Raw genomic sequence first — 15,885 nt, 5'->3', positions numbered from 1 at the left:
TTACAAGAATTGACGCACTGGTCGCAAAACAAATAAAAAAAAACACACAATTGAAGCCTAATGACAGTTTTAGAGATGTTTAAATGTTTAACTAAACCAAAAAATCGGTTTCCAGGAGGTAAAGACGTTGTGTGGTAGGAGTCTAGAGCAACTTAATTTCAGCCTACCAGAATCCCCTGAAATTACTGCTAATAATCTTAACAGGGTCCTTGCTTCCATTGTCCAGAGCCTTCTAGCATCGTCTTATTACTGTCTTGTTGCTGACAATGTTAAAATGTTTTGTTTTTTGTTTTTGACTAAGCATTCAGATTCATATCCTAAAAGTGAAATAAAGTCACTTTTAAGCTAACTTTAAAATTTGTCAAAAATACTTATAATTTTGTTGTAAGTTAAGATTGCAATCTACAATATGAAATTAAAGATTTCTGCAATTATTTTAGTTTTATGAGGTTCAAGTATTGAAAAAATCCACCAACAGACATTTAAACTATTTGTGTCAGAATTACAAATTGCTGAAAAAGACTCTCAAAAATACAAATAGCAAGTCAAACTATGGTTTCTTATAGAAAATAAAATCCAAAAAGATATAAAATATTAATTTGTCCATGAAAAAGATTATGTCAATAAAAAGCAAAAAAAAAATTAATTTAAAAACTTTTTCCACAAAACAAGTTTTTCAAAGAGAAGTAAAAAGCAAACAAAGTATATTTAGAATGTTTTCAGTTTTTACTTCAATAGATAAAAATTAATATTTAATATTTCCTTTCTTATTATTTGGTACTGGTGATACCCAAGTTTTTTGTTCGTTTGATTCTTTTGTTCCCTCCATCTTTTTATATGTTCTCTTTTAAACATATATTTATTTCACTTTTAAACATATATTTTATTTCACAGTTTTTTTTTTCAGTTTTCCCTTTTTAACTTTCTAAAATTTTGCAGCTTAATATTTCTGACTAATGAATGGTTTTGCCATTCTGATATTATTGTTTTTGTCATTGTTTTTTCAATTTTTAGTTGTGCTTTTTTATGATTTTTACTTTTGGTTTTATGACTCCAAAATGCAAATTCGGCCCTTTGGGGCTTGTGTTAGGAATTTTTTGAAATTAATATCTTATCTTATTTCAGACATTAACTGTTTACCAGACATAAAACATACCTGTGAAATACAGTGCATGTCAAGGCACAGACAGTGCTTACCTCAGCCTTGACAAAAAAAGAATAGACCTAGATTCCTGCTAAAGTCCATGGATTGACCTTGCCAAGGTTTCTAAAGTATCTACCTTTACCCCATCTCATGGAACCTTGGATTATCTTAGACAAACTTAGTGCAATAAATGTGAAGCTTTTGAAACTTTTATAGGTAACAAATTGAAAACCTTCAAAACTGTTATAAAAAATATAGTAATCTAACAGCTGGTTACAAAATGGAAAGTTTTCTTAGTGAGTATTAGAACATGTACTAGCAATAATTATTAACCAAGTTTACATATTAGCCAAATCTTGGCATTAACAAACTCTTACCAGTAACTACAGAGTAGTACTATTCATTTCCATATTCAACAATTCTCTAAATATAATGGTTACTATCATGAAAATTGAGTCCCAGCTGCCATCCCCTTCCCCTAATGGGACCAGATATAGCCTTCAGCTATATACAGAACTTTGTTGTTTTTTTGTTTGTTTTTTTTATTGAACTGTTAATGATAAACAAAGCAGAAAAAAAACATACAGACCAAAAAAAAAATTAAATAGCCTAAGGCTATATCTGGCCTCATTAGGCAGAGGAGAAGAATTGGCTGGGATGCAATTGCTGTAGTAGGCCTAAACCTACTGACCAATATACCGTATTCTAGTGTTTGCTATTATATTATGATTGCTTTGCTTGTGCTTTAGCATTGTTATTGCTTGTGCTTATATTGCTTTTTGTTGTAGGAGCCTGGGTTTAATAAACACATTACTCAAGATGTTGCATGGTGTCAGAAGTGGGATTTGGCATTGTAATCTAATACTATTATGGAAGTCCAATAGCCATTCATCAACTGGGATGCCACCTCCTTTGCAGACGAATGGAATCAGTTTGAACAGTATGCTCAGTTGATGTTTATAGGACCACTGATAGAAAAAAAACTGAAAAATCACAGTGTGCCTACCTTCTCATTTGGATGGGAGAAAAGGGCAGAGAGATTTTCAATACTTTTGAATTAGAAAAGGATGAAGTCAATAAAGTTGAACCCCTTATCAAATAATTTAAGGATTATGCAAGCCCAAAGAAGAACACTGTGTTTGCAAGATACATTTTTCAAAAGAGGGACCGGCTAGAAAAAGAAACAATTGAAAGATACATCACAGAACTAAAACACTGGCAAAATTATGTCTGTACACAGAACAAGACAAAATGATTCGGGACCAAATTCTATGTGGAATTCGAAATAAAGCCATTTGAGAAAAGTTAATGGCAGAAGGGGACTCATTAACCCTAGATAGTGCAATGTAAAAATGTAGAACCAATGAAATAACAAAGGCTCAGCTGAAATCATTTAATGGAAGCAAACCAATACCCATTAAGCAGGAAGGTGATGCAATCACATGTGGTACAAACCAGAACAGTGCCCAAAATCAGAAAGCTCCTACCAATACCCCCCCCCCCAATGATAAAGAATGTTATTTTGTGGTAGACCATACTCCACAAATTACGCATGTCCAGCAAAAGGGAAAATCTGCACCCAATGCTGAAATCCAATCCACTTTGCACGGGTTTGTTGTAGTAACAAAATCGAGAGCACCATTGATGAAGAAACAGAGTCACATTTAGCTGCAGTTGATGATGAAGGCTGGGATGGGCTGGAAACACAATCCCAGTTGAAAATGTTACCCAACTTGGCAAACCTAACTCTAATGGCCTAAAAACAAGTAGATCCTTCTTATTTACACTGAAGAAAAAAATTAATATCCCAGAAAAATTATTCCTATTTGGGCAAATCAAACCACACAAGGAATACAAACCTAAGCCTATCCAGTGTCAGAAGTGTCTCAAACTGGGACACACAACAAACAAATGCAATGAAATTTTCCTAGAGTGTAGTAATTGTAAAGCATTCCATCCTAAAGAGTTGACAACTTGCAACAACACTCAGCCTAAATGCATCAATTGCAAAGGCCCACATGAATCTACAAATAAATCACTATGCCCTGCATATAAGAAAAGAGCTATAACACTCCAAATAGCAACAGAGAAGGCCATACCCCTTTGCAGCAATGGAAGCAAATGCTGCCCAACAATACCAAATAAAGCCTGTAACAAAACCAACCAAAACCCCCAAGTCAAACGCCCCCAATGCATCAAGTACCCCATATAAAGCACTATCTTCTAAGCCCCCTAGCTCACAACCCTATCAGAACGAATCACCAAGTCAACAAGCCTCCTTGTCCAGTGAGATGAGGTCAGCCTGCCCCCCCCCCAAGAAGAAACAAATCAGAAACACTACCAAGAATCCATCCATTAACGGACATACAGGATGCACAACCATAAATATGCAATACCCAAATATATGCTTATTCATTCTAAACTGTAATGCAGTTCAGGCCATGAACATATATCAACTACAGAAAACAAAAATTATTGCAGACTTGGCAAAAATCTACATCCCTCATGATATGCTCATTCAAGCAAAAAAAGATCTTGTTTTACTTTTAACAAAGCTGAACATTGATACACAGTCATATGAAAAATAAATCAACTACACAACATATATCAATACTCCAGTGGAATGTAAGATCACTCACAGAAAATAAGTTAAATGAACTAATATCTTTTATGAATAATAATTCCATCAATAGTGCTTGCCTCCAGGAAACTCATTTAACCCAAAGTCAACAAATTAAGACTTTGGGATATACTATCCTGAGAAAGGATAGATCTTCAGAGAGAAAAGGAGGTTGGGTAGCTTTATTAGTTAATAATAATATACAATTATGTGGCATCAATTTTCCAGATTTTGCAAATGATGTTGATGCAATTGGTATCAGTGTTTGCCTGAATAATATAAAAACCTATATAATAAGCTTTTATAACCCTAGTGGCCAAACCACAGATGCCATGGATTTCTTTAATTATATAAATAACTCTAATATGTTAAAAAATATCATTATTTGTGGAGATTTCAATGCCCACAGCTTTTTGTGGGGGAATAAACCAGAAAATAAAGCTGGTAAATTCATTGAGCTTATGACTTCAAATAATAATGAATTAGCTGTTGCTACCCCTCCAAACCTGAATACATATTTCAACCCCAAAAGTGGCAGATTCTCCACAATTGACCTACAAATTGTCTTTAAATATTTTGAATAAAATTTATATAAATAAAATTGACAGTCTATGTACTGACCACTTTACTATAGTTTACTCCTTAAATGAACCTACTGAAACTGTATCATATATCTCTAAATATATCAACAGTAAAGAAAATTGGTATATGTTTCAAAATTAACGAAATAATGAAATTACAAGTTTCACTAAAAATTCGTGGATTCCAAACACAACAGTTGACATACATGCTGAAGTCTTGACATCTTTGCTAATAAATACAGCTAATCATGCTATCCCCAGGACAACACCTAGGAAAACATTCGCTAAACAGATTCCTAAAGCATGGTGGACAAATGAGTGCCTAAATAAATGGAGAATAAAAAAGGCAGCTAGGACAGAATTCATACAAAGACTATCAAGTACTACATACTTTAAAAAATTACAAGCAGAATCTAATCTAAAAAGGACTATAATAGATGCTAAATATAAATACTGGAATAATTTTGCAAATAATCTCTCCAGAGAAACACATGAGCCAATTATACATAAAGTTTTAAACCACATCTGTGGGAAAAAGACTTCCCCCAACCCAATCCTGTATGAGCTTATACATAATAATACCCATTATGACGATAATAATGAAAAAGCTAAGCTATTTACAACTCTTTTCGTTAATAAGCTGACATCAAATAATCAAAGCAAAATGTACCCATTTCCTATGAACCCAAGTTACCAACCAAGCCCAGGATCCGAGTATATAACTAGCTCATTTTCAATCCAGGAAATGAATAAGGCAATACATCATATTAGGACCAAAACTAGCGGCAGCTATGACAATATACACCCTACATGGATAAAGAATCTCACCCCTTCATACAAACAAGAACTGCGAAATTGTTACAATCACGCTTGGGCATCTTTTATTTTCCCCATTATATGGAAATGTTCATCCCTCCTACCAATCGTAAAGAAAAATAAACCAAAAGATAACCCAGAGTTTTAAAGGCCCATAATGATTACTCTTCTGATGGGGAAAATAATGGAGAAAATGATCTATCACAGACTCCTCTGGTTTGTTGAAAAAGATAATATGATCCCTCACACTCAAACTGGATTCAAGAAACACCACTCCTCAACAGATGCTTTCATTTTACTAACAAATGCAATCAATGAATCTTTCTCAAAAAATAATGTCCTAGTTGCAGCTTTCCTAGATTTTGAAGGGGCATATGACAATGTGAACCACCAAATCCTTTTAAACAAACTTGCAAACCTTGGAGTACCCCCTAAGCTAGTATCTTTTATTAAATCCTTCATAGAAGTGCAAAGTTTCATCGTCTGTGTTGGTTCAGCCTCTTCACCCCAAAAGGCAATAACCACAGGCCTACCTCAGGGAGCAGGCCTCAGTTACCTCCTGTTTGCCCTATATCTATTGAACATGAACCTAACCCACACAAATATACAATATTCCGATGATCTGGTGCTATGGTTATTTGGAAACACCTTTCAGATAGCACACTCAGATCAGCAAAAGTCACTTTTCCAAATTAAAAAATTCCCTCAGCATTCAGATTTACCCATTGCACCTACCAAGTCAAAAATAATCCAATTTCACAGAAAGCGAAACCATGTTAATGCAAAACTAACTCTAAATAAAACAACTATTCCAGAAGATAATCATATTAATTACCTAGGTCTCATGCTTGACCAAAAACTTAATTTCCACCTCCACATTTCAAACACATTAAAAAAAAGCTATAGAAAAACAAATATACTAAAAAGACTTCTTTCCAGATATTGACTATGGGCTCATCGTCTATGGTGCATGTGCAAAGACCCAGATGCAAAAAATTGAAACAACATAAAATGATATAATACTTCTCATATTTGGTCTTAGGAAACCCACAAGCACCAAGTTTCTGCTTATGGAGAGTGGTTTGACAACAATAAGGGAGAGACGTAGCTTTCTCTTGACAAAATATCTTACAAAAATTGAATCAAGTAGCTCACACACACTACATAATTGGCTAAGAAATCCAGCCATGTATAGAGGCATTGCAGATGAGTATGCCAATATTCAGAAGAAATTCCCCATACCAGCAAAGTCTATTGCACCCACTTTCCCCCGATCCCCCCCATGGAATTGTTCAAGTCCCATAGTAAATACTGACTTCTCAAAGTGGAGCAAAGTTTTAACCTCCAGTGCTTCTGTCCAGAAAAAAATTTGTAAAACTTAATACAAACATCTATAAAAAACTTCTGAAAATATTTGATCATCTGACAAAAACGAATGAAAAAGCAGATAATGGGGTTTTCCTTTCACGCCTGAAAATCGTACTGGATATGAGATTACTTAATAATTTATCTATAATGTCTGCTGAGGTAAATGCAATAATAATGGCATTAGAACACCTTAAGGAAAAGCAACCTTTGATTGCAAATTCAAATAATATTATCATATATTCCGACTCTCTATCAAGCCTTGACTTGCTGGCCTCAGCTCCTCAGTATAAGTTGGACATTGACACTTATCATTGTCTCAGTATTATAGATAATCTTGCTTCAAGTGGCATAAAAACTTATTCTCAGTATATTCCTAGCCACTCTGGCATAAGTGGTAATCATCAGGTTGATGAAATAGCAAAAAATAGCTATAAATATTGACCAGCCAAGTGGGAGACCAATCCCAATTAGAGATATTTTCCAATGGAGGCTATCAGACATTAATTTTAAAAAGATTAATCCTATCCTTTCCCCCTTTCTCAAGAAGTATTTTTCTAAAATTTATCATAGAATTTGTTCTGGAACAAATGGACTAAATTTTCTTGCATTCTCATATAAGTTTTCTAATTCAAGTGGTTCAATTCTCCTGTCCCCTCTTTGCAGGCATTGTAATATGAATAATGAAACAATTAACCATTGCCTATTTGAATGCAATATGCTGACGTCTGCACAACACACCTTGCTTTGTAAACTGTTAAAATGCTTCAAATACCACGAAGCCTCAATATCAGTCAATAGAATAGCCAACTATACCTGCACAAAAAGCTCAGAAATTGACATCTATCATCTTATATTTGAGCACCTTTAGTTGAAAGATCTAATGAAAGGTATCTGAAAATATTTCATAAATAAGAGACAACCAAGCCAGTAGCTCTGTTGCCCACAGAGTGAAGCAAAAGAAAAGGGCTAAATAGTATCAACTGAATAGCCCGCCTGCTGTGAATTAGAAGAAGAAGAAGAAGATGAAGATACAGTTTTCCTGTATGCCATTGGAAAAGGTAGTGGCAAAGATGAAGCCCTTGTTCCATTGACCTTAAACAGCCAGCTCTCTATGAACTTTAAAATTGACACAGGAGCTCAAGCCAATGTTATTCCCAAGAATATTTTTGGCAAGCTGGACCCAAGACCAAATCTACAACTAACAAACTGAGGGCTAACCAGTTAATGTGGACCTAAGGTCCCTGTCATTGGCACTTGTGATCTCACCTGCAGCCACAAACAGTATCCTAGGGCAGCTCACAAATTCTACATGGTGGATTCAGAAAGATGGGTCCATACCTACCATTTACCCAGCTAGAAGGGTACCAGAGGCAGTAAAAGACAAACTCCAGAAAGAACTTATCAGAATGGAAAGAGATGGAGTTATTGAAAAAGTCACTGAGCCCACAGAGTGGTCAACTCGATGGTTATGATTGAAAAGAAGAATGGAACTGTGATATTGTGCATAGATCCAGTAGATCTCAACAGATGCATAAAGCACCCTTACTACCCCATACCTACCTTAGAAGATGTTATGGCCAAGCTGCATGGTGCAAATGTGTTCAGCAAAATGGATGCTTGATCAGGGTATTGGTCATTAGTGCACTCCAAAACTGCATCAGATATGAAAACCTTCAGCACTATATATGGTTGCTATTGGTTCCTGAGAATGCCCTTCAGCCTGCATTCAGCACAAGACAAATTCCAGCATCACATGGAAGAGACTTTTGAAGGCTGGAAGGGGTAGCAATTATTATTGATGATATTGTTGTATATAGAGCAAGTCAAGAAGAAAATAATGAAAGACTTAGAGCTGTTATGGAAAGAGCACTAAAAAAAGGTGTGAAGTTCAACAAAGACAAATGCAGGTTTAGTGCAAGCAGTGTATGCTATTTTGGGCACATAATTGGAGCAGATAGAATGAAATGAGACCCAGAAAAACTAAAAGCCATCACAGAGATACCCAGACCTCAATGCTGCAAAGAGCTACTTACTCTCCTTGGAATGTTGAACTATCTTTTAAAATACATACCAGATCTATCTAGTAGAAACAAAAGCCTGTAAGACACTCAAATTGTAGCCGTTTTCTTGGAGTCCGGAAAATGACCAAATGCTGTTGGAACTCAAGCAGTCTAGTGTGTCAAGCACTTCCTTCTTCAACCACAGCAGCTTGAATGTGAAATTGAAAGTTGACAAGTCTAGCCATGGCTTGGGAGAACCCCTCTGCTCTGATGGAGAGGTAGTAGCCCATGCATTCCATGCACTGAGCAAAACTGAACAAAAATACTCTCAACTTGAAAAGGAGTTATACGCTATAGTATACAGATGCAAGCATTTCCACCAGTACCTCTATGGAAGACATGTCAACGTAATAACCAATCACCACCCTCTTGAGACAATAGTCAGAAACCCTATCCATAAGGCCCTCCCCCAAGGGTGCAGAGGTTAATGCTACAACTATAGTCATACAATCTTCATCTGCAGTTCTGACCAGGCTTGGAAATACCAGTTACCAATGCCCTTTCTTGCCTACACCTTCCTGATATCAATAAGAAACTAGAGACGGAAATAAACGTGTATGTACATCTGATATCTAGACACCTATCTGTAAGCAATGATGAAATTCTACAAATACAGGAAGAAACTGTCAAAGACAGTCAACTGAGGATTTTGTCAAAAACAATCCATGAAGGCTGGCCAAAGTGCAGGAAAATGTGCAAGGCAGAGGCACGTCTGTTCTGGAATATCCAGCACAAACTGTCAACATTCAGAGGCATTATTTCCAAAGGAGAGAGATTGGTTGTACCCAAAGCATTACAGCCAGACATCTTGAAACAACTCCATGCTGCACATCTTGGTATAGAAAGACCAAGCAAAGGGCTAGAATGCTGGTTTACTGACCAGGCCTGAATACAGACATAGAGCAGTATGTGCAGAGTTGCCAAAATTGTGACAGAAACATGTCATCAAACCAGAAAGAGCCTATGGTCAATCATGAGATACCAATTTTGCCATGGCAAGAAGTTGCATCTAACCTATTCATGTTGAACAATACTGACTTTCTCTTGACAGTGGACTATCACAGCTGTTATTTTTAAGTGGACAAACTCTGATCTACTACATCAAAGGCCATCATCTCTAAACTCAAATCCCACTTTGCCAGATATGGCATTTTATCCATACTAATGTCTGACAATGGACCTTATTACTCCTCAATGGAATTCAAAACTTTGCCAAAACCTGGGGTTTCACTCACAGAACAGAAGTCCAACATACCCCCAGTCTAACAGCATTGTGGAAAAAACTATCCAGACAGCAAAGAATCTCCTGACAAAGGCCTCAGAATATAATGGATACCCATACTTAAGACTGCTCAAATACAGGAACACACCTGTGGACAGACTAGCCTTACCATCCCAACTTCTAATGAGTCATCAACTGAGATCTCTTATCCCATGTACTACTGGCCACTTAAAAAAGAAAGTGGCCAGCAGTCGTAAGTTCATGGAGAAATGTACAGTTCTTCAGGGACAACAGAAGCATTGCTACAACACAGTATCTAGGCTGTTACCATCAGTCAAGGTGGGGAAATCAGTTTATATGTGGAAGGCTCCAGGTGGGAAATGGAGCACAGAAAGAGTAATTGCCCAATCTGAATCTCTGCAATCTTACATAGTTGAGACAGAGGGTGAATCTGTCATCAGATAGAACAGAATACATCTCTCAAACTGCCTTGGAAATGACTCAGAGACAAAAGACATGGGTGGTCAAACTGGGAGGGTTTCAACCCCATTTGCTACCCAAAACAAGGCTGTTCCACTTCGGAAATCACCTCCACCACAGGTAAATTAGCATTACAGATCACTGCCCTGCTCTTTGCCACTAGAATGGTTGAGGACAGAAATCACCCCATCGAAATCCCCAGTTAAGCCATGTGAAGCAGCACATGGTTCCCAAGCTGGTGCCAAAACACAGTCTGGAAGAGTGATCATCCCACCAAAGAGATTGAGCCTGCAAATAGTTATGTGTAGTGGAAGTAGGCACTGTGTATACCCAGAGTACACACAAGGGAAGTGAGCCCAGTGCCTTCTTGTATTTTGTTAAGAAGAGTATGAGTGAAGTGTGAGAGTAGAATTAATTAGTGCATAACTGTTATGTTTACCTAGAGTACACATTAGAGAAGCAAGTCTAGCACATTCTTGAGAGGTATATAAATTTTAGTGATATTTTGCTCTGACAAAGTATGGCAAAGGAAAAAAAAATGGTGTACCCATGAATCATGTTGTTCAAGGTTAAAAGAAGGCAGATGTAGTGTTTGCTGATTACTTTGCTTGTGCTTTGCTTGGCTGATGAGTTTTATGATATGCTATTAGTTTAGAAAAAACACAAGGAAAATTTTCACCACTGCTGTAACAAAACCATAAGGATAAACTGATTTTATTTCTGTTGCTGTCAATCAAATTTAGTGTCTTGTAAAATACAAGTGTTTTGATTAAGCATTCAGATTCATGTCCTAAAAGTGAAATAAAGTTACTTTTAAACTAAGTTTAAAATTTGTTAAAAATACTTATAATTTTGTTGTAAGTTCTGTTTTTCAACAGAGGTTTATTGATGCTCCTAAAACAGTGAAGATTTCTTTTTAATATTTTAGATTTCAACAATGTTAATTCTACTTCAAGTGACTTCAGGTTTTGAGTTGATGTGACAGTATTTTGGATAAATCCAGCAGGCTTAAAATCTGAAGGTTTATCTTTTCAAGCATACTTAAGAGAACCTTAAGCCCCTATTCTTGTCACAACAGGAAAAATCGTGCTTTTCAAACTTCCAAGAACAAAGTCACCTTTGTAGTCAGTGTATGAGTTGTTTTAAAACCTTTCGATTTTGAAGCCAATGCAATGCAAATAACAGTCAGAGTTCAGAGTTTTGCCACTACAGCTTATTGCATTGCATATTTTAGAGAACATTTGGGTTTAGGAATCTAATATTTTATTAAACTAACCACCTGAATGACTTGATTAATATCTGTAATAACTGATTCTGAAATTTGAGATTCTTTGAAAATTATCAATTTGATATTTATCTCTTGGCATTAAGATTTTCTTGGCATTAAAGTATGACAAATTATTTTAGTTGGCAAATATTGATAGTAATTTGATTGTGGAAATACAAAGGTTCCCCTCTCCCATCACCATCTAAAAAAATAAAACCCTAGTGTTTTCTTTATAAGCTTGAATATGCCATTTGCATTATTTTTTCAATGTATTACTATTATGTTTTTAACAATGCTCTTCTAAATCTTTGTAGAAGTGATGCTTGCATTATATAAACTAGTGTTTTACAGTTTTATAGACAAGTTATATAAAATTCTTTGTTCTACTGACAATTCTCAATCTTGTTTAAAGAATCTGGTTTGCACTAGAAATTGTTGTGATCTCTAAATTAATAAAAAAAAGTTTATTCTGATACCAATCTTCTAAATTCTTTTCAAAAACATGGACCATCACTAGCCAGCTTTGTCATTAAAAGTGTCCTCAAAGAATAGTAGAATCTGCTCACTAATAAAAACAAACATGTTTAAATATTAGCTGAATCTTTGTATTAGCAAACTCTCAATATAAATAGGCCAGTAACACTCTTTTACATTGTCTCTCCTAAGCTGAACATTATAGTAACAAAACTGTAGTGCTATTCATATCCTCATTAAATAATGTTTCTTATATAATGATTGCTACCAAGACCATTGAGTCCCAGTACACAAGCAAAATTTTAGCTTAGGGGTTCTTTGCTATCTTGAAAAATAGTTAAGGTAGATGAATGAAACTCTTAAGAATTCCCATAGCCATAATGATTTCCTGGGAATACTTTCTGAAGCATCTACATCTACTTTTTACTTTTAACAATCTATGATGAAATTCTAGACAAGCTGTGTTTTGTTATCCTGGTTGTAGTTAAGTTAGGAAACTGAAACTTTCAGGGATCAACCTACAGACTAAAGTATGTCCTGGAAGTACCTACACCCAGTCCTTCTCCATCTAGAGGCACTGACCTTTGATGACCTTCAACAATCTTTGTTTTATAACAGTAAAACCTTGCAAATAGATCTTCTGCTTAAATCAAGTACAAGAAAACTATTTTTGGCTTAAAGCTTTGCTTAATCCCAACTTAAAAGGTATTAAAGATCCGTGAATACATTTCCTAAATTTAGAAAAAAAAACTCATTGATATGGCTTAAAATTTTACCCAAACAATAGGAATTGCATGTTCAAAACTAAAAACAGAGAAAAATAATTTGAAAAAATAAAATTAAGGTATAAATTTAGTTTTTGTCAAAACTCCAACAGGTTTAGGAGACATAGAAATCATTGAAAAGTGGTTAAAAATATATCACTAGTTAATAAATAGGTTGTTCAAGAGTATTATATTCCAAAAATACTTATTTATAACAATTCAAACCTTATTTATTAGGCCACTCTAATATAAACCATTTTCCTACCATTTCAAGTTTTTCAAATGCCATCAACAAAAATAATACTGAATTTTGCAATTCAAAGCTTTACTGTTGATACTTCAGAGTATATTCCAATTCAGGGTATATATTTGCACATTAGGGGGGGGGGGGTGGGTAAATTTCATGGTAAATTTGCAGTGAGCCATTTGATTTAGCTAGGATGAAAGTGACAACATCATTTGATACTTTTTTTATGCTTTTTTATTATTCATATAAAATACTTTTGTGGTCCCATTAAGGGCTCAAGATGTAATCAGCCCCAGAAGCAATTATTGAATTATGAAAGAGCATTAGAAAAGGCATCAAATGACATTTTCGCTTTCATCTTAGCTAAATTATAAGGCCCATTAGAAATTTACCAAATATAATTTTTGGTAAAGTTTTACCAAATCATATTATTGACTTACAAATAAAGTGAATATACCACTTGATATCTTTTTTTATGCTCTTTCCAAGCATAATAATCATTTTTCTTGATAATGAATTTTACCCCACCTCCATATACCAATTCAGGGTATATATTTGCACATTAGAGGTGGGGGTTAAGTTTAAGCTTACCTCCCATTTACATCAGAAATAAAATTTGCCCCCCCCCCTAATGTTCAAATATATACCCTGAATTGGTATAGGCTATATAGGCCTAGAGGTGGGGGTAAAATTCTTTTCCCAGAAAAATGATTATTATATTTGGAAAAAGCATAAAAAAGGGCATTGAGGGGTATATCCACTTTATTTGTAAGTCAATAATATGATTTGGTAAAAATTTGCCTAATTTTCTAAGCTCTAGGAATAGGGAAGTAATGGGTAAACATAGTAGCTTGGCAATACTTTCCCAGGGTATATTCCAGGCCCTGGATTCATTCCTGAAAATTTAATAATTTGGTAAAATTCTACTTTAGCTACTTTTGGCTATCTTGGAAAGGGGTTAGTTTAGGAAAATGAAACTTTCAGGGATGTGTCTAAAGGCTAAAGTATGTCCCAGGAAGGTATTTTGAAGTACCTACTTCCACTCTTTGTCCCTCTGGAGGTTCCTGAAATTTTGCCTGCATGACAGGTCTATGCCTATTGAAATTTTGACAAAACAATATTTTACATTAATTTTCAGTTATCAGTTTCTTTTTCTCTGGCTTTAGCTCTGAAAATGCAATTTCAGTTATTTGAGCAGAATTTTAAGCCATATAAATAGTTTATTTCAAAAATTTAGGAAATGTATTTGCATATCTTTAAAACCATATAAATTGGGATTGAGCAAAGTTGTGAAGCTGAAAAAATTTTTGTTGTACTTCATTTAAGCAGAAGATCTATTTTGCAAGGTTTCACTTTTATAACACACATATTTTTAAAGGTCATCAAAGGTCAGGATCCTCTAGAGGGAGAAGGAGTGGAGGTGGGTACTTCAAAATACCTTCCCAGGACATATCTTAGCCTGTAGAACCATTCCTGAAAGTTTCATTTTCCTAACCTATCCCCTTTCCAAGATAGCCAAAAGTTACTAAAATAGAATTTTACCAATAATTTTCTTAATCTATAATTTTTACCCAGCATCCCGTCCCCCTGATTGGGCCAGATATAGCCTAGCTGTCGGCCAGGATTAACACAGAACTGTTATGAAAGCCATAGAGATATCCCTTGAAAATGGGCTGAAATTTACTTGGGCTACTGAAATTGATTATTCTATGTTGAGTATTTACATGAAGACTTTGGTAGGTCCTCTTTAAGCAAAAAATCAAATATTTTCATGCCTTTCGACAAGCCATGTTTTTTAATTTCAAAAGCAATTGGTTAGTGTCGGAATAAATTTCTTATTTTTCCGAGATATTAAATCCCGTACAGAGTCAGAATTGTGTTAAAGAGCCGACACATAATGAAAAGCACAATATGGCTTTTACATAAATTAGTTTAAGTCTTCCACATAAGAAGTTTTCCTAACAAAACTAAAGAGCTATATTAAGCCTAAGATAAACGCTAGTAACGTTAACAGATCTGTTAGTTTTTATTTGTCATAACATTAAAAAAAAAGAAAATTCTGTTAGCCAAGATTGATATTTATCCATCAAAGGCTTAGTATTTTCATTTATAAGCGTTATAAAAGAGAAAACGCTTTAAACGTATTTCGTTTTCAGTAAAATGAAATGACTTTCTGGTCCCTTCAAGGCATAAAGGACTTTGACTATACTCCTCTTGTTTGCTTTAGAGGAAAATGATTATTTATTATACTCTCTCTTTACTTTGGTTATCACTTATTTATCGTAAGTTATTTATGTTTGTTTTACACTTGAATTTTACTTTATTTCCGCTCGTTTTAGGCTTAATGTAGCTCTTTACTTTTGTTTTAAAACTACTTTCTTGAGAAGTTTTTTTAAAATTAATCTTTGTTCGCTTTTAATTGAAATGGCTTTTTATTGAATATTAAAAGGATTATATGCAAAACATTTTTTTTCTTGTTATTTATTTTATTTTTTTCTGCTATTTAAATATTGGACAAAATTTTACAGCAAATTTTTACAATCGTTATGCTAGAAAACACTGGATGGATGGGGATGTGGAACATTATTCGGATAAGTGGATAGAAAATCTGCATAACCTCTGGGCTTCGGTAGGATTAAAGCCAATCTTACTAATATAATGTTCCGATTTTCCTTAAATCCTTGCTCGCCAATCCCTCCCATCCAATTCGGGGACGACCTTCTCTTTGTTTGGTCCTAGATGGTTGACCGAAAAGGACAATGTTTAGGAATCTATCATTAATCATCCACAGATCGTGTCTTAGCCATCCCGACCTTCTTCTCATTATAGCCCTAAAAAGCGG

The 15,885-nt window shown here is 34.9% G+C and overlaps 1 protein-coding gene across 1 annotated transcript in view; it reads right to left on the bottom strand.

The window, feature by feature from the left end:
* The window catches only part of mRpL50 (mitochondrial ribosomal protein L50), a 41,060-nt gene extending 26,218 nt beyond the window's left edge, over positions 1–14,842 (bottom strand). Inside the window, exon 1 of the mRNA XM_089097818.1 lies at positions 14,819–14,842. Within this exon, the coding sequence (XP_088953944.1) occupies positions 14,819–14,833 (15 nt within the window). The 5' untranslated portion in view covers positions 14,834–14,842. The remainder of the gene's footprint in view (positions 1–14,818) is intronic.
* Between the last annotated feature and the right edge of the window lie 1,043 nt (positions 14,843–15,885).

This window comes from Artemia sp. Qi Xiang Cuo, chromosome 12 (genome assembly GCF_049724085.1).
Source record: "Artemia sp. Qi Xiang Cuo chromosome 12, ASM4972408v1, whole genome shotgun sequence".
Classification (NCBI taxonomy): domain Eukaryota; kingdom Metazoa; phylum Arthropoda; class Branchiopoda; order Anostraca; family Artemiidae; genus Artemia; species Artemia sp. Qi Xiang Cuo.
This window is presented reverse-complemented; position numbering and strand designations above follow the sequence as displayed.